General features: G+C 42.3%; 1 protein-coding gene across 1 annotated transcript in view; it reads right to left on the reverse strand.

Moving 5' to 3' along the window:
* Positions 1 to 16,511, reverse strand: part of GABRA5 (gamma-aminobutyric acid type A receptor subunit alpha5) — a 56,175-nt gene that overhangs the window by 5,252 nt on the left and 34,412 nt on the right. The window contains exon 8 of the mRNA XM_021546712.1: positions 4,586 to 4,729. Coding sequence (XP_021402387.1) covers positions 4,586 to 4,729 — 144 coding nt within the window. The remainder of the gene's footprint in view (positions 1 to 4,585; positions 4,730 to 16,511) is intronic.

Raw genomic sequence — 16,511 nt, forward strand, 5'->3', positions numbered from 1 at the left:
GACACCCTAACTGTTCTTTACTGATGTCAAAGAAATTTAAAAGCATTCATCATTCAGTTGCGTACTGATGAATCAGAGAAATGCCTGTTTTGAAATATATATTGTCCTTCAAGAACAACTATAGCAATAATCGCTGTTGCAAGACTTGACTGTTAGTCTCTACAGAACATCCACAAAAGGAAAATATTCAAGGCAGACTGATTCTGCCTTGAGTGAATAGCTCCGAGTTGAGCTGTTACCAGCATTACTAAGCTATTAGATTTGGCAGATTACTTCTAACTGACAATATGGCTAATTAGCAGAGAAGAGGTTTACAGTGAAAGGGTTTTTGCAGGTAGAGCTGCACTCATACACTATGCTACAGGAGCTCTGCTATTCTGCATCAAGTTTACAGACCTTGTTTATGATGAGGATTTTAGAAAACAAAATAACACAGAAATACTTAACTGACATCCTGCCTCAATCTTTATGTCTTTCTCTGGAAAGACATAAAGATTTTCTGGTGATCTCTGATTTTCTGGTGAAACGGTTCCCTGAAGAGTGATGTGGAAATGGACATGGAATGCTGTGAAACCGGGGAGGAAACCCCTGCAAAGAGAAGCCTAATTCCCTTCCATTTAGTGCAGTTTTGAACCAGGGAGGCTGAACACACAATGGAAGCCCACTTGCTCTTTATTAAGGAGTATTTGCAGCAGGGTCTGCCTGCCTCAGTAATCTCAGGCAGAGACTGTTTCTCAGTTGCTACTGCACTGGGATGTGTTTGAGTCACAGTTTCCCCGCTCGCTACAGAGTGACAATGTGCATTATCGATTTTGACAGTATGCTCTCAGAGCTGGAATAAAAAAGGACTCTACACAGCTTCAGAAGAGCAACAGGACTCTCTTTTTTTCATTTTAAAAACACAAAAAATGACTGCCTACATTCTGATGGCCCTCCACAGCTGATTTTTACCTTACCATTTTCTTTAATGTATCAAAACTCTTGACTCCACTGAAATAATCACAGCACCTTGATTTTGTACTTGCTCTTCTCCCAGCTGATATATTCTTTGATTTCCCATGCTGCCCCTTTCAGAGATGTCTATACTAGAAATACTTCCTCCAGTAGACTTAGGGCTTAAGAAAACCCCACAGCTTGGTTTTTAATGCCCGGGGACTGCTGTTTAAAGTAAAGCTAAAAGCTGCCTGAGTTGGCCTTTAGTTTATAAACAAGATACTGGCTCTGTTGGAGTGGCAAAGCTCCCTTTTACTTCTGTAAGGCCACTGTTTTATCCTTAGACCATAAGCTTTCTTGAGCAAGAGCTAATTTTTGTTATAGGTTTATGTAGCACTTAAAAGAGGATCCTGTTCCTGATGGGGTCCACTCATCACTGCAGAAAACAAATTATTGTTAGTAAACAAAAACAAATCCAGTACTAATGAAAAGCCCTAGAGCAGAAATGGCTGTACTTCATGGAGCTGTGCTACTGTGCTGCTGCTCTTAAGGGTTTTTTTATGCTTTAAAAGCTGCTACAGTTTGGGGTTTTTTTTTTGTTGGTTTTTTTTTTTTGGTATCTAATAGATGGCGTTTGGAGATCAGGCTTACAGATTTTCCAGGATCTTACACACATTATTCCATTGCCATTATGCTGAGATTCAATTGAGTACTTTTAGGAGGCTAGACCAGGCCCCAGGCTTGTTTGTTTACTGGATATACCTGGACTCAGTTCTATCAATGGCTGTTCTGGCAAGATCCTGACATTAGGTACATTAAATACCTCCCTGCTATGCTGATATCCAGTATATTTTGGCCCATAAAAAATGCATGTTCCATCTTATAGTGATACTAGAGAAATATTCATCTCAAGAAAAAAATCTGAATTATTTGGTTCAAAATGAAGAGCTGAATGATTCTTTTATTATTTAGGCTTTGGATATTATGGCACTCAGGCTCCAGCTGGCAGTATACAAAAGAGTGGGTTTATGTTTTGTTTTGCGCCACTGCAGAGCCTAAGTTAGCTATGAGAGATTCTGGGTATGGATAAAATAACTGGGCAACCATTTGTGGAAAGAACAAGATCCACTTGGACTCAAATCTCATAGCTGATTGTTTTCAGCACTTTTACCACCAGGACATAACAGATGTTGGTTCTGTTAGAAGCAGTGTGGGTAGTAAAATGTCATTTCTTTCAGGTGAATAACATTTGGGGATGTTAGAACAAAAACCCCTAAATAAAAACAACCAAAAAAAATCACAGCCAAAAAACACAAAAAACAACAGAAAAAAAAAAACCACCAAAAAAAAAAAACCCCAAAACAACCCCAAAACAACAACCCAACAGGTGGCACATGACAGAGCTGTTTTTTGTGCCATGGCTAAAATGTTCCATGTTTCAAGATTGGTTGGAGAATTATGAATCCCAGGGCGTTTTTTATGAGTAGTCAGCCAAACAGCAAATCAGCAGAATCCCAAGGAACCAGTATAGGTCTGGAACTTCCGTTTTTAAAAAAGTCTGCTAGAAAGAAGGGCATAAATGACCTATGACAGACACAAACGTTTTGTCTATGCAACTGCAAGGGTTGTGTAGTTTGACTTGTATGTCATAAAAGCCACAAAATATCTAAGCATTTGGATTATGCAATAACTATTTGGTTTTTCTTTTCCACGTTCAACAATTCAATAGAAGGAAGAAAGCCTTAGATGGCCATTCGTAAGTAATGCTGATTACTGGCCTCCTACGAGCTTGATGAACTCCAGAAAATCCATCGTTGACTGATGCTTTCCCTGTGCAAAATCGGATTTTTGTATTTTGCTAATCCCCAGTTACAATCTGTGTCCTGCTCTTTGTGATCCACCCTGCAAATCAGAATCCAGCCAGCCCAGATGTAACCCAGGACATTAATATAAAATCTTGACGTTGGAAACACAGCATTTGTTATAAATCTTAAACACGTGAGGGAGGTGTTTACTGTGCGGAAACTTTGGGATTTGTCTGCAGTGTTTCCTTGGGCTGAGGAGTACAAGGAGCTTTCACAGGCAAAGCGGCAAACTGGAAGTGGCCGGGAGCTGACACGCTGGAGCACTCAGTGCCTGGGCTGGATGGTTTTCTTGCTCTGAGGAGTAGGACGAGGTTGTAGGAGATGCTCCAGTACATCCTTTGGATCTTTTTCTTGGCAACAATGAAGGCGAGAGGGGAGCTGCCATTCATTGCAGAAAACAATGCGGCTATGATGGTGAACTGGTAAGGAAAAAAAGTGTCTTTACTCTTTAATGGGAGATAGTGTACTCACTCTTTTTCTGCAAAAGTGACCACTCTGTTTATATGTTTCTCTTGACTTTATGAATCTTCACTTTAGCATCAGCTTTGTGTCTCCTGAAATTGGCAAGGGAGGGGGTGAATGTCTATAGGATGGAGATGGCAGTCAAGTTTAGTGGCTGCCCAAGGCAAGCTTTCCCTTACTTTGTGTTCTTTCTGGAGTACAAGCAGCAAGCTCAGATGTCTCCTCTTTTATTTGCCAGTTGGAGCACAAAATTTTATGCATCTTTATATTTCGGTCCAAGTAAAGTTGTGTGGAAGTGCACATGTTTTCATGTCTCCTAAATTTCCTACAGATAGTAAAAGGTTCCTAATTTAATCTATACTTTGTCCTCTACCACTCTGCCCATCATTTTTCTCCAGGGACACACTCTGTTGGGCTTTGCCTGCAGGAATTGTTCCCAGGCATGTTGCCACCGGCTGCCCCTTTCCCCAGCCCAAGCCCCTTGCAACCACCAGCAGTGGAAATCCCCCTTTTCTTCATGGCGGGCTATTTAATTCCCAGCTCTCCCCCCTCCCTTCGCTGGACGCCACTAATGCTCTCCAGCCCAGTGCATTGTGTAACCTGGTGAAGCCCCGGTCCTGCTGAGCGCACATGATCCCTTGTCCCGGCCTCGACCCTCCGGGGGTCCCCCCCACCCATGCACACCCAGGGCTGCCCTTTGCGTGGGAGCCTTAAGCAGCAGGGGGGCACAGCTCACGTGGATGCCCGGCCTGGGATTAAAGCTTCTTTGCCTCCCTAATGCTGCCACATCTGGCGCCTCCGCTTCCAGCCCGGCAGGGAATGGGGATCCTCGGGGTTTGCACCTCCTCTCCGGCCCCGTGGTCCCCCTGCCATGCCACAGTTCCCCCCTGCCCCCCCGTTCCCTTCCCCCCACGCAGTTCCATCAAGCAATCATGTTAAAGCGAAGATTGAAATGGATCAAATGCGTGGGTGGTGTTTGCCTCCCAGGGTGGTTCCTCCCCCGGGGAAATAATCCAGCAACAGCGCTGGCAGCCACAGCGAGGACAATCGCCAAGAAACTGCGTAAGGCTTCTCAGACACTCCTGTAAACACCAGGATCTTGGATGTATCTTCAGCCATAGCCTTGCAGTGTACCTAAGAGCTAGCACTTAACCCTCTCAGTGTTTAAATGCCTCTGCTAAGTGGCCATGAACCTGCACAGGATCTCCCTAGCACTCCACATCCCACGGGTGCTTCCCTAGCCTTACTGCAAAGTAACCAGAGCCTGTGAATCTCCCATCCTGCTCCAGCCATCAGCAACCGTGGGATGGAAACATTCCCCCTACCTGTACTGGTACTGATGTTTTCCGTGCCCACAGTTTGTCCCATCAGGTGGTACTGGTTAAGTCGTGAGCCATCTTCGGCCACCACCACAGACGTTGTGGTGCTGTTAGTCCAGACATAGATCACTTCAGAATTGGGGTAAGCATCTGCCAACAAGAGGGGAAAAAGACAGTAAGGAGTAAAACGCACTGTGTAATATTTTAGTGGATCCTTAAGTGATAATGACAGGGAGAGAGAAGAATGGAGGAGTGAGAGTGAATGGAGAAAAACAAATAAAGATTATTTAATCAGGGTCCCATATGCCCAGCTCAAAAAATATTAGGTTGAAGCCTTCTAATATAAGAGATGTGTGGGATGGTTTGTGAAAGGCTGGAACAGTAGAGGTATAAATATAATCCATCACAACCACTCAATTTGGGAAAGAGCAGCTCAGACCTACACTCACCTCACTGGTGGCTCCTAAACTCCAGCAAGCTGCAAAAGGTATTTTGCTGAAGTTCCCCTCAAAAGGACTCAGATACCTTGAATGCCAGGAAAACAAGCAGCCTCCACTTCTTGTCCTGTCTCCAGGATAGAATTCTAAGTGATGCCCTGTGCAAGTGCAGGGTCTGGTGTGTATGCACTGACTGGAATATGTGTGGGTGGGTGCGGGCATAGGTCCTGCATGTGGGTAAAGGAAGCTGGAACATGCCTGCCTGTGCCTGTGATGCTGAACAGCAGACACAGGATGGAGGGGTGAGAATGCATGGAGAGCAGGAATGGGGCAGGGAGATGTGAGGAGAGGGTAAGTGTTTGTGCATAGCAGAATGGGTGGTGGTGCAAAAACACCTGCACAGCTGAGTATGTGATTTCTCTCATGTTCATTTAGAAGTCCTAGGAATTAAATGTGGTTGCAGTACTGCAAACTCATTCCTTCCTCTATAACGCTGCTGTAACTTTTAATGCCCCAACACCTAAAGTGATCATAGTATTATAAGGGAATCTCAGTTTTCTTTCACAGACAGTCAATGTTGGGTTTACATTTTAGGCCTTCTCTGCAAGTGGTCTCAAAAACCTCAGGAGACAACTCTGTATTTAATTATATTTTATTTGAGTAGCTCTCACACTTTTTAGAACTCCTCTAGCATAGAAAGGTTTCAGGTCACATTCCTGCAAGCATGTTACAGTAGGCTAGAGTACATTGTACTAAAATCTCTGGAAATCAGGCAAGGCTTACTCTCCAAATGGAAGGTGAAAAGCAGGTAGACTTGAAAGTGGTCTGAAGTCAAATATTAATATCTCATCTTCTGCACTTTTGAACCTGGAAGATGGGAGTGCAGAATGTTTCTTTCTGGAAAAAAAACTGACATCCTAGTTCAGGAGACAACACATGGTGGCTTTCCAGATCAGGACTTGTGAGTCAAGGATAACAAGGCTAGGTTGAAGGATGAGTAGTCACTCAATCAGACTGCATGTTTTGTTTGCAAATGAGCTGTATTGGAAAGGTGCAGCTCCATGGAGGACTTACAAAAAATTCATAGGCATTGGGTCAACATGAGCTTCTGAGGCATTGCAAAGGCAAGAAATATGGTAAGGTGATCCCTGGATCCATAAAACCAGGAATGTCCAGCAGCAAATGGGAAGCAATCCCAGTTCAGGCTAAGAGCACTTGTGTAGCACAATGAACTTCACTTGAATGCGTGATCAGGTAGCAGGAAAGAAAGCAGCACCTTCTTTGCAATGTTATTAATGTTACTGGTGTTGGGTGTGGGAGGCAGAGCACTAGGCTAGAAACACCTTTGCTCTGTTTCTGGCTTTTCATTCACACCCCAGAAAATTCATAGAAATGATGAGGACAGAGAGCGGTCAAAAGAAGGTTACAAGTACCTCCAGGGACTGGAAAGTAAGTCATGATTTGAAACTTAAGCAGCTCACTGAGAAAAAACTGAGATGTAGCTCAAGCTCAGAGTATAGACACTTGCATACAGAAATCAGAAATCAGGGTGAATCTCTTGGACTACTCACAAAAGGTGCCGGAAAGATGGTTCCAGGTAGATTCAGATGAAGAACGGGGCAGAATTTCCTAACTGGGTGGGAGACAGGTACTTATACAGTGGATAACCTTCTGACAAAAAAAAAAAAATTATGAACTGCTGTCACTAGGAAGACAATGCTAATTTGAAATCTTTTTTTGACCCATATCTGACAGTTGCTGCTGTATCCAGGGCTGAAACTGATCCTGGGTTTGGAAGCTGAGAATCTACAAATTTTTCATCTTTTGTTAGTTATGCAGGACTGCCCACATGCCTTCCTTATGCTTTTATTTGTAGCTCTGCAGTAAAATTACTGTAATTATATGTCGTGATCTGCTTGGAAAGGCTAAGAAGAAATGTCTTCCCTATTTCAAAATATTTGCACCACAAAGAGTCATGGAATTTCACCTTCCCTTTAGAGCTGAAATACTTTACTATCTCTGAGATGATTATAAGTTCACAATGTACTGTAAATAATTTAAAAGCTGGATCTGGAGAAGACAAGTGGGAGGAGATGGGTCCATTTAAAAAAGTAATGCAAAAAGCCTTCCTTTTTTAAAATGGTATATGGTATATGTTGTTCATGGGCTGATTATCCCCAGGCAATGTGGAATATATTAAGGTAGATTTGGGAATGACATAAAATTTTATTTTTACCTGTTACTTCCTATGCAAAAAAAAAAGTTCCTAACAACAACATTGGACTTTTTTATTTTTTTCTGGGATGATCTAGATGTATTCCAATTCAGCACTTCCCTGTCTGCAAGGATCCCAACAACCAGGATAATTGGGTTTTTCCTTGTTTTATGATGATGATGATATACATTAATTCATACTGACTAGATGCTTCCCAATGAGAGTACTGTAACCAAACTTGCTGAAATTGCAATCACACAGGAATTTAGGTCTGTAAGGTTTAACAAGAATTCAGATGCTTTGGTTCTCTCCTCTGCATCGCCTGTGGGACAGGGGAGTCCAAAAATAATTCAACACCTCTGCTGCAATTTGCAGCCTTTACTAGTGCAAAATGTATGCAGTGGAACAGAGTTGGGGGCTCCTATGCTGGAGGAGTCCAGCATCTCCTCTTGCAAAATACCTTCAACTCAGAGAGAGGCCACAAGGTGCCAAAACTCCAGACCTCACAGGTATGCCTAAGCATTACTTCATGAGGCTGTTTTCTTTTGAAACCATGTCGGGGAAGGGGGTTCCAATCCCAGGCGAGTTGGTGAGAAGGGAGAGCATTCAGGCAGGTAAGAGCACAGCATGAGGCCAGTCCCTGCCTGGGAGGAAGACTCTTGTCTGTGGGTCCTTCCTCACAGGATCTACTGTGAGGCTACAAGACAGAGAGCTGCTTCACTGCTAGGCCAGGCATAGAGTATCCATGGGACAAGGGAGAATAGCTCATCTAGAACAACAGGATGGTTGTAGCCAGGGCTTTAAGACACAAGAGGATAACAGATGTGTGCCTGAGGAGCCCAGCCCAAACCAATGCAACCTGCAGCGATTTTACCTCCTCAGAAGTATGTCACACTAGGAATAGCAGGAATTTACCCCAATCTAGATATATTCTATTGTGATGGATCACATATATTATATGTGGATTATATGCAGGATAATTAGGCATGGTCATACTGAAAGCTGAAACTGTGGGTACAGTACAGAATTATATTATTTTGCTATTGGGGTAACAATGCTAATGAAGACACAGTATTATAAACTGTCATAACAAATTTTGTAAAAACAGTCTTCCACTTAAGCAAAGCTTCCAGTAGGTTGCCTACTAGCTTTGCTTACTGGAGTACTGAACTTCAGGTCTTGCTGTTTAGTATGAGAAAGGTGTACCAACAAAAGGAAATATGGAAATATCATCTCCTTTATGTTACACACAGGGTGGGGGTGTCTCCAAGAGGGTGATAGGAAAATGTAGTTGCAGCTCTGGAATAGCAAGATGAGAAAATTATGCTGGTAGTTTTGCAAAAGCAAACTTAACTTCAAAGCCACTGCAAATCCAAGTGAGACTGCTTGGTGTTTATTCTACTTTAAGCAAGTGCACGTCTTCTGGATTCCTGAATACAAATAATTAATCTTGTGTTCTTTACAATCATTTTGTTGTGCTGTCAAAGAAAGGAGGAAGTCTCATGAAAGAATCCTTTCTCTTCTATGCTCATTTCTTTGAAAAAGGAAAAAAAGGTAGCAGTTCAGATGAACAGCTAAAATTACAAACAAGGATAATGTTACTATATGTGAGAAAATGACAACAGACATTTCTTTCTACTGGACAGTTGATAAATGGCTGCAGGCTTATCACCTAACAGAATGATGAAAGAAATAATATCTTCTCTTATATATTTATTGACAAGCAGATCTATTTTTTAGATTTCTAGATTTTCTACATTCTAGAAGCCAACATACAGCACACAATATAAAAACGGTAAAGGTGTCCCTTGCTCTTCTCCCACACTTTTCCTGCTCCTGTATGGCTGGCAAATAAAGTCAGACATGGTCTTTCTTATGCCAGTTAACAGTGGGCTGGGAGAGACTAAAGCCAGAGAGAAATTACATTAAGAAAAAGTCTAGTAAAGTACAACAGTAAGTGTGTAGGACCTGGAGAATCCCAGGTTTTGCCTAGTCATTGAGGATAACCCTATTTTCATTTGCAAATGAAACAGTGTGAGCAGTGCAGAATCCTCCCTTCTATTCAAAAAGCAACTCACAAGCAGAGAGTTTTCTCCTGTTACTGCCCCCACCACAGAGCAGTGATGGCATCTGACAGACACTCTCCTTGCTTTTCTCTCTCCTCCATATTTGAAAGAAACTCCAGGGGGAAAAAAAAGTGGTGGTGGGGAAGAGTATTTTTTTTGCACCTTAAGTCAAATAAACCTAGATGTGGATGGATGAACCCAAACTTCCGAGTCTATGGGACCCAGATGTATTTTTAGGACCGATTTTTTAAGCTTCAATCCCTGAAAAAAAAAATCACCATGGATATCTGCCGATAAGTTTTCATTCCTGCATAACAGGGCATAAAATAATTGAGAAACAAGGAATCGCTCCCCAAAACACTCCCTAAACCCATTGGCAGACCTCACAGGAAGCATAAAGCAGTGCTTGCATAGTTAAGTTAAGGCAGCCTGTGCAGTGTATTTGGATGCCCACCCAGCATGCTTGAAGTACGTTTCACAATTAAACAGGCCATTTATCCACAAGCCATGGTTGGAACCTTCCTTTCAGAATTATGCTAGTTGGATGCTGAATTAACTCAAAGAGATACTGTAGAAAGATGACTTCTGGTTAGTTTTCTATTTTATTAATTCCAATTGTGCAGTTACATTCTAAGCCTTTATTATCGTGACTTTTAGTACATGCCACAAGGATTGTCAGACTGCCTAATCTTGGGAGTATTGCTAATCCCTGCCAAAGCCTGTTGATTGGGGAAGATGTGCATAAATTTTCAGCTTTTTTAGAAACTCTAATTACAATCTGAATACACATACAAATATCTATCTTATCGAACCATTAATGTATTTGACTCACTTAGAGGCTGTTATATAACTCGCTAGTGATCCAGATTTACAGCCTCTCAGACTCCTGCAGGCTACAAAACAGCACTGCTACAAAGCCATCCTTGTACCAGCTTGAATTCTAAGTCAGGCTGGATTTCTTGGGGTTTGTGCACAAATACTTTGTAGCCCATTACAAAGCATCTGTCAACAGTTGTGCCTATGTGACTCAGGCAAGATTTGAGCACCATAATTGAAATTTCCCATTAAAATGACTTTATAAGGATGATTCGATGTACAAATGAGATCATTCTATAGGAAGAGCAAATGGAAAAAAGAAATCTAGTAAAAATGTACTTTTAAATATAACGATAACAAGACATGGTACTAATATGTATGATAGGTCTTGGGGAAAATAGCTTTTTTAAAAAAAAATTTTTATATAAAATAGGAATATAAATACTAAGAAAAATGTATCCACATATTAAATGATTTAGAACCTAAAATAACGACTTTGCCATAGTGTAATGAATTCTAATGGTCTTCTGAGAAGTTTAGGGTTATGGCAATTACTTTAGGGACATGAAATCATTAAAAATGAGACTGATCATTTAAGCTGGCATGAGTTTACAGCAAACAGATAAACAGCATTCATGATTTTAAATACATCACAATCGAGAAGTGTAATGCATACAAATACACGGGATGACAAATTCATGTAACACAGAGTAACAGGATGGCAGGGATTGGTGGATACCTCTGGTGATCATATGGTTCCACACCCCGCTCAAGCAGGGACACCAAAAGTATTTTTTCCAGCACCATGTCCAGTCAGGTTTTTAATATCTCCCTGATATTCAAATCTCTGTGGCCAACTGTCAATCTCTCTTGACAACCTGTTCCAGTGTTCAGCCACTCCCACAGTAAAAGCATGTTTTCTTCTGTTCGGATGGAATTTAATGTTTTTTAATGACCATTGGCCCTTATTTTGTCAATGGGCACTACTGAGCAGCACACAGTTCCCTCTACTTCATCTCTCATTCCCCAGTCTTTGCAATTTCTGCAGATGGATTAGGACCCTCTGAGCCTTCCCATCTCCATGCTGAACAGTCCAAGATCTCAGTTTCCCATTATAGTAGAGATGCCCCGGCTTTTCAGCGATTGTTGTAGCTCTGCACAGGATTCCCTCCACAAAGTCTTCTTGCACTGGGAAGCTCAGATAGGCTATGCACTCAGAATGGTTCCAGATATGAGTAAAACTTAGATGCCCATAAGGAAAAATTTTTGGAATGACATAGTATCATTATCTGTGACAATAGAGGACATCCAAGGAGGAAATTATACATGAAAACTGATGAAACTCATGACCATATTAATGAAAAATTATAGGACACCACTTGCTGCAAAACAGACAGTAAAAAATCCAGTCATACTATAAAGTTCATTTCTGTCCTTCCTGAAATTAAAATAAAGCAAAATTCAGTAATATAAGTAGCATTCTATATGTTTTCCTGATACAGTTTTATTTGATCTTGTTGTCACATTCTGCAGGGAATAGTATAGGATGTTCTGAAAAATGTGCCAGACAGGTCTCAAGAGACTTCATTACTAAGCAACACTAATATACTCTACTGATCATTGCTAAAAAAATAAAGCTCTAAGTTAGATCAAAATTATTCTCTTTCAGAATATGATTTACAAGTCACCTCAGGAAAAGGTGGGAATAAAAATTTGGCTTGGGAAGAAAATGGAAGCACAGACTGTACCCACAAGGTGGTGAAACATACAGAACTCAAGATGTCTGTCAAATTCATTTTGAGACACATAGTTTTGCAAAAGCAATTTTCTTTGTCTTTTCAAAAAAAGAAATCAGGTGGAAGGTCCTGTGTAATTTTAGAGGTTCCAGATAATGGGAGAAAAGTCTAAACATGACCCAACTTTGAGGTCAAAAATATAAAGCAAAGGAAAAAACCCAAACTGAAAGCAACTGTGGTTTTGGAGGTTGGATTCATGATTAGCATAGGCAAATCTGCTGACTTCTTTAATACTATATATTGACTGTTTTCAACTTGGTACACTAAATCCCAGTCATACTGATGATGGATGTAACACAAATACTAATGAACAGTGCTGTCCGAAGAATTCAGTTAGGCATAGCACCTTCACAGGTTGCAACTGCAGCCTTTAAGAAGAGCCCTGAGCTCTGAGCTGTGCAAAGTAACACAGAATGTCTCCCAAGAATGATCACAATCACCAGTGGCAGCATCTCTTTCTTGCCCCATCATGCTCACCCATACCATAAGAGGGATGCATCTATTTCCCAAGCACTGGGTTTGCAACTGGGAGTGATTACTTGCTGTGAAATCTGACACATAGGCAGTAAAAATCAGGCATGGCACACTGAACTGAGCTCTGTGTCTCAGGATTGCAAGTTCTCAAGGCCCTACTCAGAAAAGGAGGAAAAAAAAACCAAACAAACCAGCAAAGAATTTTTCCATTGTGCAGCCTGGAGCATGCCAAACAGTGAACAGACATGTAGGTGTAGACAACTGAACTCTGCCACTCATGGTGTGGGACCCCTGCCACATACTGACTGAAAGAGGTGCCTAAACAGGGTGTGCTGTGGGGATGTTACATATCCAGTGCTCCAAGGCACTAGCAGCACCATGTCATCCCCGCAGCGTTCCTACTTTCATCTGAGAGCTGATGTTAGGGAGCATCATGCCTTCCTTCTTTTGCCTCTTCCTGTTTCTTCCTCTCACTGTGGTCAGTAGATTTAGCTGTTGCTGTCGAGGCAGGATGGGAATGAGAATACTCTGATTCAGAAGGCTGTGAGAGTAAAGCTCTGGTTTATTCAAAATGCACCGCTCTTTTATACAGAGCTCCTCAAGGACCAAATCCATTGATTCTGAAGTGAAAACAACCTACACCATTGGTGCAGAGTGCTTGACACACAGTGATAGAACTTAACTATAAACAATGTGAAAAACAAGAGAGATAAAGAATTATTTGCATTCTTTCCCAGCTCTTTCCCAGGCCTCTGCCTGGCTAGAAACTCAGTTTCTTTCTTTGACTGAATCTGAGACCCACATTTAACACAACTTCTTTCTTAATTTTTAGCTGTCTCAGGCTAGAACTAACCTGAGAATTGATTTTACATCACATTTAATGGTGGCTACACAACTGATTTTCATATGCAACTTGTCAAAATCTGGTGTGCCAGCCTCTGATCCTTTTCATTTTCCCTTTTACATCTGCCATAAATATCCCTGTAAGAGAACTAGAGAAACAGAATGGTAGGATGTGCTAGGGTGGTATTTTAAATGCTAAATATCCTATGAACATTTCTGACCTTACGTTGGTCTTTTTAGGCCATGCATGTGGTAATTCCACACCAGCCAGCCAATTTGAATGCTGTGCTAACACTTAATGAACTTTGAATTTACAGTCACAATATTAGGCACTTATATTAGCTGCTTCATTAGGAAAAGCAGCATGATTATGAGGATGATGTTAAGACATTTTCTACGGCAAACAAAAGTATCCTCCACAGTGTGGCAGATACCATTACTCACTTTACATAGTACCTTTAAAAAGATTAAGCACCTTTGCTTAATCTTAATTGCAGTGGTCCCCTCCTTTTGCAAGGTGCCACTTAATGTTAGCAAAACTAACATGAACTGCTCTGCAGGAGTGTCACTGGAGTTTCTTTTGAGAAATGCAGAGTGAATTTTAGAAAATAGTCCAGTTGATCTTGTTGTGGAGGGTGCCTTCACAAATCTGGCAATTTTGGCCACATGTAACATCATAGAATGAAACTGTCACTTCACTGTAATCTATAGATATTCTTCTCACCCACTTAAGTGGCATCAGGGACTCAACCATCTGCTGAGCTTACCATTCAAAACACCCTTACTTATAAATCTGTATGGCCTGAAACCAGCTGAGAGTGATTGGAATTCCTTGTGCAGCTAAATATATACCTCTGTTTCTGAATCCTACCCCTTAATGAAGACATTTACAAATCTCAGAAGGACTGCTACATTAATAACACTGTGTGACTGTGTAATCAATAGGTATGCAGAGAGAGTAGGCTGAAATATTATTATTCAAACACCTTAATATTGCCTTGAAATTGCAATCACGGGAACTTACTCCCTATGCCAAAGCTGCAGTCATCTAAACCCTCGAAGATGGATTATAGACCTCTGCTCTGGGGCACAGTGCAGCCCTGTATTTCAGAGAAGGGGATAAAATCTCCTGAGGCTGTCAGTTCAAAGTGCCCAGCCTCAGTGATGGATACAGGGAGCCTCTCTGAGGGGAGCTGTTGCTGACCAGGGGCACTGCCATTGCACCTGCTCTCTGCTAGAGCACTCAGGCACACATCCTCTCTTTGGGAACTGTCCCATCCCAGTCCCTCTGGAGACCCAGATCCAAAGGTACTCACAATCTCATTTTCTCTGTGCATACATAAAACAGCTCCTTATTTACAGCCATCAGCTGACCTATTTTAGGAGGAGATTAACCTGAGCCTAAAAATATCTACTTCTCTCCCCTAAGACGGTGAGAGCAATCAGCTCAGCTGTATATATTTACCCTACAAAAATATAAATTTAGGAGAGAGGAATCCTAGCTTTGCTGACATATTTAGCTCTGGGATGTTTTCAGCAAAATGGCTGGCTGCTAGCACAGGTTGGCTGTGAGGAGACTCAGTGGCAATGATGGCAGAGGGGGAAAAAACCAAAAGGCTTATCAGGCTTTCCTTCTTCACAGTTCTCTTTCCTTCTCATTTCTTCGTGGGGGACAACATGAAGCAACTGTTCCCTTTGAAGAAGCTTGCTGGGCTGGGATTGCAGCAGCACCAGATGACAGCTTGGACTGGCTTGGCACTCTGCGCAGGAGGGGAGGCTAATGAGGTTCCAGCAATTTAGGTGAAGGACTTCCTGGCCCACCAGAGACTGAGGTGTCATAAAGGAGCTGCCAGACTAGAAACTGAAATCCAAGTCTGAACAGTGTCTTACAGCTTTTTTCCTTCCCCAAAAACCCTAGGCAAGTAATTTTGTCATTAATGTACTGCAGTAGCACTGGGAGGCTCTAATTGAACCTAGGGACCCATAACGACAGAGGCAATAAAAGCAAGTAATGAACCACTCTATCTTTGCACAGAAGAGACTGTAATTGCTCTCTGCTTCCTTTATGCCCACCTGCAAAATGCAGGCAGCAGAGACCTACCAACCTCACACGGGGATCATGCGAATGATTCCAGACATGTTTATGAAATGCTTACAAGCCATGGAAACAGCCACCTTAGAAAATAAGAGACATTAAAAACCTGTCTTTTAAAGCAGTGGAGCAGTATCTACCCATTTGTCACATTTACAAATAGCATCCCATTTGCCGGTGGTATAGACCCGTGAGCCACGGCTGGCAACCGCAAGCCTGGCGCTGCCTTCTGGGGCATTATGAGACCAGCAATGTCTTTGCAGCTTTGCACTCAAAGGCTATCTGAAAACTTAAGCATATTACACATAGTTTCTGCATGTTGTTTTCTATTGCTGACAACTCTTACTGATTCCCTGTAATCAGGCAGTTGTGCAGCCTTTAAGTTTGGGCTGTAATCTCCAAAGTGGGAAATGCATGCTGATGAATGCAGCCCAGATCTCCACGCGGCTCCACCACAATCCTGTCTAGACCAATTTCACGTGAGACAAAACTGCCACTGCTGAGTACCTCCACACCAAGCCCTACCCTCGGCTGAACTTTTGTTTCCTTGAGCTCAAAACCACCACCAGTTGGGCTTTTCTTCCCCAAAGAGCCCGAGTATGTGAGCCACCTCATGATGAGGACGCTGCTCCCGGAGCAGGTGGAGCGCAGCCTTCCAGTGCTGGCTGCTCAAGGGCTCTTTGCAGCTGCTACAAAAGCTGTGCTGGCACCCCCCAGGAAGCTGATCCAAAGAAAGGGGCTTTGTTAAGGATGATCCTGCCTGCATGGACACTGCTCTCAGCTGGTAGGGAGCCAAGCCCTTGGCCACTGCACATCAGCAGAGTTTGCAGCCTGGGCTCAGCGCTGGCTGCAAGACATGGGAAGGCAACAGCTTGTGTTCTTTCTGACCTCCCTTTCTCACATTGTTATGAAGCTAAGAGGGAAGAACTCACTGGCTTCTACACAGCAGGTGACCAGAAGTAGGAGCTGACTGACCCAGAGCTGGGCACTGTTCCGCAGGAAAGCCATCACACAGCCAGGCATAGAATAACCACGTATATACAACAAAGCCTTTGAGAAGTTAAATAGTGACAGTTACTGCAAGTGCTTGAAGGATATATTACAGTTCCTTTAGTCTTTTCAAGGAAGTCCTGGATGTGTGTCCCTAAAATGGGTGAAGTAAAACTGACTGATCTGATCATTTTAGGGAGCCC

The sequence above is a fragment of the Lonchura striata genome, chromosome 2 (assembly GCF_046129695.1).
Source record: "Lonchura striata isolate bLonStr1 chromosome 2, bLonStr1.mat, whole genome shotgun sequence".
In the NCBI taxonomy this organism is placed as follows: Eukaryota; Metazoa; Chordata; class Aves; order Passeriformes; family Estrildidae; genus Lonchura; species Lonchura striata.